The sequence below is a fragment of the Lygodium microphyllum genome, chromosome 4 (genome assembly GCF_053477565.2).
Source record: "Lygodium microphyllum isolate KBCC chromosome 4, Lygodium_microphyllum_v1.1.10, whole genome shotgun sequence".
NCBI classification, from domain to species: domain Eukaryota; kingdom Viridiplantae; phylum Streptophyta; class Polypodiopsida; order Schizaeales; family Lygodiaceae; genus Lygodium; species Lygodium microphyllum.
Window position 1 is genome coordinate 103,683,528 of NC_141138.1, and position 6,000 is coordinate 103,689,527.

Consider the following 6,000-nt stretch of genomic DNA (forward strand, 5'->3'; position numbering starts at 1 on the left):
GGGTGGGGGAGGGAGGAGATTACCCCCCAAAAAAAAAGAGAGTAGGAGGAGAATGGGAACTTGATGGGCCCCTTGGGCTTCATTTTTGTGAATTTTGGGGGGCTTGTCAGGCTTTTGATCAGGCATGGCAGGGTTTTTGTTGGTTATCAGGTCACCTCTTACCTACTCAAGAGTAAGTAGTTATTACTATAAACTTGTTTACATGGTAATCACACAGCTTGTTTACATAAAATTTTGAGTAATTACGTAAACATTCAATCCATGTTCTCAAGCTGCATGGAGATAGGCTTGGAATCTTGCATTTGAAAATGCTTGATAAGTTGTCCATTGGCTGTTATATGACAATGCCCCCTTGACTGTAGCAAATTGTAAACCAAGATTATAGTACAAATGACCAAGATCGCAAAGATGCTTGTCTCAGAATTAGAAATGTGTAGCTTCAAAAAAGCACCTGTTTCCATTTTAAGGATATCATCGAATATCCGTGTGAAGAGAGTATGCTCTGTTTCAAGGCTCTTTGAAAGTAGTGTGTATAAAGTAGGCAATCACATCAGAGGATGTCTATGGATTATGTGCAACGCATTGTGAAAAAGTCACTGGTTGCTTTAGTATTGTTGAAATCTGATCTTCACTGTTTTGTATTTGAGCAGGGTAACACATCCAGGATCTGGAATTCCTGAAGATCTTGTGCAGCAGATGTATGACCGATCCCATGAAATCACGCAGGAGGGCATGGGGCTAAGCGTTTCTCGAAAACTCGTGAAGGTAATGAATGGCGATGTAAGTTATGTCAGGGAAGCTGGCATATGCTATTTCCTAGTTCATGTGGAGCTGCCCATAGCATTACAGCAGCAGCCAATTAGACCAATTAGAGATATTGAAAGCAGCAGTAACAATGCTCATAAAGGCGGAACAGCTGCAACATACTGATAATCCTGGATTTGTTCATGTAATGTTCCGTTGAAAAGAGAAGTAGTCTGAGAGATGTGATAACATAGCATGATCTGGCCAACATTCATGGAACCAGACGACTGTTCATGCACAAACAGTTTCTTTAGAGGCAAGGCTGCTGCAATCTGTTGATGCTCACGTGTATACAACTAAGGTGCTAGAATGCAATGTAATATATGTCACTCTCTCTCAGAGAATGTAAGCTTATATGGTATCTGCAAGCCCCCAGAGGCAAAATAGTCTCCCATAGTGATTATCAAAAGAGGAGACTGCTGTATTAGTTGAATCTTTCAAAGGTCTCAAGTATCACACAATCAAGAGAAATGGCTGCAGGTGCAAGCTGACTAAAGCAACAGTCACAAACACATAAGACAGGCTGTTGACAGGTTCAAACTCAAGTTTATGTTCTATTAAAGATGGCCACTCTGGCTGGGAATGTTTCAGGGGAGTCATGGCTGTTAAGGTACATTAACTCATGTTCTACTAGCATCTGAATTGCTTATTCATGATCAGCTGGAAGAGTGCAAAAAGATACTGACTTCTTGTTTACGGCCATGAGATTCAGATATGACTCATGAGCAATCATCAACTGAATGTTGGGCTGTTCTGATCCTGATGATGCACAATAGAAAAGCAGCCCAAACAAAAATCCCCTTGGCAGGTACTCTGAACACGAGTACAGAGAACATGGACAGTTAAATTGCAGTACAACCTTGCTTACTTCTTGTCATCTGCCACATTCAACAAGGTTGATGCCCTTAACTTCTGGTGAGAAAAGCTGAGCCATCCAACATACTGTTGGGTAATGGGTTTTGCTTGAGAATTGAAGTTTATCACATGGAAGTGCCTGCAAATATCAGGCTTGATACAAAAGAATAGGTTGTGAATCAGGGAATTGAAGCTACTGAAGTACGCACATACATTGTTGTTTGTACTGATTGTGTGTAACACCTCTGGCATATGTGTACTAAAAAGCGGCGTTCACAGTCATGAGTTCGGCATTATATGTGTCCATTGTCAATCACAATCGAGAAGTTACCTACCTACACTATATCTGAAAGAATTTCTGTTCTGATCCCAATTAACTCTTGCAAGGTTTCGTGCTTAAGAACATGTTTGTGTGCAGAACATTGTGTAGGTCTATTGTCAATGACAAGAAGTTATACATGTCCATTGTAAATCACTATTGACAAGTTATCTACCTACACTATGTCAAAGAAATTCGGTACTGATCCGGAGTAATGCTTGCAGGCTTTTAAGCTTAAGAACATGTTTGTGTGCAGCACAAGGTGTAGGTCTATTGTTTGCTCTCCTAGCAGAACAACAATAACTCTCCTTATGCTTCTGTTAGCCTGCCTACCCTGGTTTGTTGCCTTGCCTGCCTTGGTTTGGGTCTGGAGGCGACTGGTCGATGATCCTGCCTACATTTCGTCTTCTGCAGGTTGAATGCATGTATGTTTTGTTAGTTCCTGGTTCTCTTAAGAGCGTGTGGTAGATGGTGCACCTGAACTAGTTCACCATTGCACTGGGTAGGGACCGGCAGAGTAACATTTAAGGGGTTCCATGAAAGCTTTTATAATTTGGATGAATTGGACATTTTTGATAAATACATTATCTTCTACCCAAATAAAGAAACTTGGAGGTTTTTACTTTTCTATCAAGTAGATGTGCTTATAAATATTGGGGTGGGGCAGGGTGTGTTACTTTTAGAAAGCGTAATTCATTGGCCCCTTCACGCTACCATCCACCAGTAGCACCTTGCTTTATTGCGTCCTTAATGTAAGGGCCAAAAACGTATTCTCTTTTCACCCTTTGGGACGTGCCTACCTAGTTAGTACAAGGTCTAAAGTCTCCTAATAGGCAACATGACCTGCACAAGGAGTGCTACTTCTTTTTTATATTTCACTAAAGGCACATGTTGGTATTTCTTGGTTATTAGCTTCTTTTCAATGTCTTACGTGTGTGACTGAGCAGCGGTCTTGACTTTCCAGTGGCTTGGTTGAGGAGAGAAGACTTGTAATGTGTAGTCATTGTTCAACACTTGTATGCTGAACTTGCACATCAATTTAATTTTTGTACAATAGGATACGGCATTGATGGAATGCTCATATCAAGGGGGTGTTCCTAGAGTTTTAGATTGATACTCTCACAAGGGAAAGAGCACCCAACTTTACTACCAATATAACTCTTCTGAGATAGAGAGTTATTTATAGCTCAAGCAAATGGAATTGAGTATAAGGGATAAATTAAACATGTAACTATTATAATCTAACATACTTACTCCTTGGAATTTTGAATTGCAAAGAAATAGAATTGAAATAGGCATATCCCTCCAATTTACATCATATAAGCCCAAAAGTATTACCTCAGTTGTGATTGATCTATTAACTAACAACATCCCATGCTACCAAGACTATATCTAAGCATTGCTAGGCTAACGTTATGAGTTTCTATCAAATGACAATCGTGCTTGATAGTGGGACGAATGTAGGGCTTCTATTATTTTAGGAGTTCAATTATTTGATGCAAACTAGCTCTTACATAATCTCTCCTCTTTCTCATAACCATTAGATACCCTCACAAGCAATAATAGTAACCAAAAATACCAAGATTATAGTGGACACACCTTGAGCACACTCATCGCTGTAGTCTCTTATAAGCCAAAGGGTATCTCATGATCCTCAAATAGCCATCTTGTTTAGCAAGCTCTCGATCTAGATATACATGTTAACATGAGCTTCGAGTCGTCGTCATAAAAAGGATGCAAAGACAAGGAAAGAGTAGGAACTACAAGTATTTCATGCCACATCCCTTGTACTCTCACTATTGTACACTCTTCCTCACACTCCCCCCTCTAATAGCACATGAGACCTCAGGTAGTAGACAAACTTTGAGAAAGATCACAAGGATTTGGCATACACTTGAATCACCTGTTTCAATATCCTTCCTCCCTTCTATACATTGTTTCAAGGATTTTCACCCTTTTAAGTCTCTTGGGTGTGTATCCCATTCAAATGGCCATAGATTTTTACAATACAAAGGTAGAGATGCTACATGGGGCTTTACTCCACAAAAATATTACAAGTTGGACTAGAGTGAGCTCAACTCTCGATTTTAATTAATCACATTATCAAACTTATATGAACATTGTGGTAAAAAAAATTTAATCCTCTTCATTGTTGGGTACTTTCTTGCTTCTCTATTTGCTTTAGATGGGATTGACATTATTTCCCTCCTAGACTTGTTGTAACATGCTCGCCCCTCAAATTGCGGGACACGTCTTAGCAGCCCATTGAGACATCAATCTAGAAGACGTCGCCATGTACTCCCAAGAAATGACACGGGGTTTGCCAACTAGGGTCTCTTGAGTCTGCCTCGCAATGGAACTTATCCGGCCGTTCCCACTAGGATTGACCTGAAGTCCGGGTTCCTAGCAGTCGAGTCTTCCTAACAACCTTTTAGTGTCGGTCGACAGTCGCTCCACTTTGCATAGATACAATGGACCCAAGCATACTCATACCGAACTTGGTTCAAAGAGAATGGGAAACGAGAGAGGTGCATCGCTTGACCTCTCTGCCTGTAGGGTATAGTTCCATTCCGGTTCGTTAAAATTGTATGAATCAGGGTTCTAACCAACATTGTCTAAGGTCATCGTCCGATTTTTCCTAACATTTCTTGTTAACATTTTCTTTAAGGAAAGCTCTCGGCTAACCGAGACCACCCTTCTGTAGGATAGACCCATTCGTTACATCCACCATGCTTCCCTCAGGGATTGTTTTAGTTATCTAATTACCTAATCACATTATGTTTGACACATAAAAGTAGCTTTCTTAATTAATTTGTTAATTACAAGTTCCTTTACGTAATTTAGGGCACTGACACGAAAACAAGATAAAACAAGATCAAACACTTAACTTATCTTCAGATTAATGTTTGTCTCTCGCCCATATAGGATAATTAAGTGTTCCTTTCTGCCTCCATAGAAAAATCCTTTCGTATCTCAAAAATAAAAACCCGAAGGTTTATCACACCAAGATTTTGCCTTGTAACTAGTATCAAGACCTCGAGATCCCATCTCGAGTCACATAGAATATTTGTGTAGGGTCCGGAGGCATTGGGATTTACGACCAGAGCCCCTCCTTGCATCCAAGCGTCCTCCTACGCCAAGTTATTTCCACGGAGAAACCTCTCGCGGCAGGTTTGGTCCACATTCGCGACACGGATTCATAATCCCCTTGGTTAGGGTTTGGCGGTTCGCGGGGGGTAGCTAGCGCCATCCTTCCTTAATTATCCCTTTAGGAAATCAACCACAGCTGAAGCAAGCAGCTTGATAATATTTACTAGGGAAAACATCCCTTTTGTTTCCATAGCAATCAGTCATCTCAGACCTGACCATTCAATCATCAATCACAAACAATTTAGATTAGCATCCAAAACCACATCAAGCAATCACCTTGCTTATGATCCACCTATCCTTAGTAAGATTCTCTCCTCTTACCAACACAACCAGTCAACATTCACTTGGAGATATTCTTTTTAAACAACTAAGCATAACTTGGGTCAACAATCCATCTTTAATAAGATCAACCTTCGTTAAAACCATTTCAACAATTCCAAGCAACATGCTTAGCATAAATCGACTACTCTAAAGTTCGCTCTCCCCCTTGGGTTAGGACTTCGCAAGGTCGATTCGACAAATTTCTTCTAGATCCTTTAAATGAACTAAGTGACTTCACCTTGACCTTTATTAATCATGGCTACCTATTTAGGGTAGAAGATCAACCCATCCTAAGCACTTTAATGGCGAATACATGCAATTCTACCTCTATTTAAGAATTCAAGATGGGTGAGAAGACTCTAATTCTTGGTACAACCTGGATATGAGCTATAGTTGTTGGAGGGTTGGTGGTATTCATGTCTCCGCTTGCATTGGATATGTTCCTAGCTCCGTTTGCAACTTCAGCACTTATGCTCCTTGTAACTCGTCTCTTGGGTGCCATCCTTGTGCGTTCCTGGTCTTGCAACCCTTGAGGTAAATCGACCGCTCTT

At 40.5% G+C, this 6,000-nt stretch overlaps 1 protein-coding gene across 2 annotated transcripts in view; it reads left to right on the forward strand.

The window, feature by feature from the left end:
- The window catches only part of LOC148037415 (phytochrome 1-like), a 60,063-nt gene extending 57,605 nt beyond the window's left edge, over window positions 1–2,458 (forward strand). The window contains exons 4-5 of one of the 2 annotated variants that reach the window (XR_015690647.1): window positions 651–1,414; window positions 1,517–2,458. Coding sequence is in view for 1 of the 2 variants with exons in the window: in XM_087676333.1 (XP_087532459.1) it covers window positions 651–930 (280 nt within the window). In the remaining variant the exon portion in view is untranslated. Of the gene's footprint in view, window positions 1–650 lie in introns of both variants that reach the window. The other variant, XM_087676333.1, reaches the window with a different exon arrangement.
- The last annotated feature ends 3,542 nt before the right edge of the window (window positions 2,459–6,000 follow it).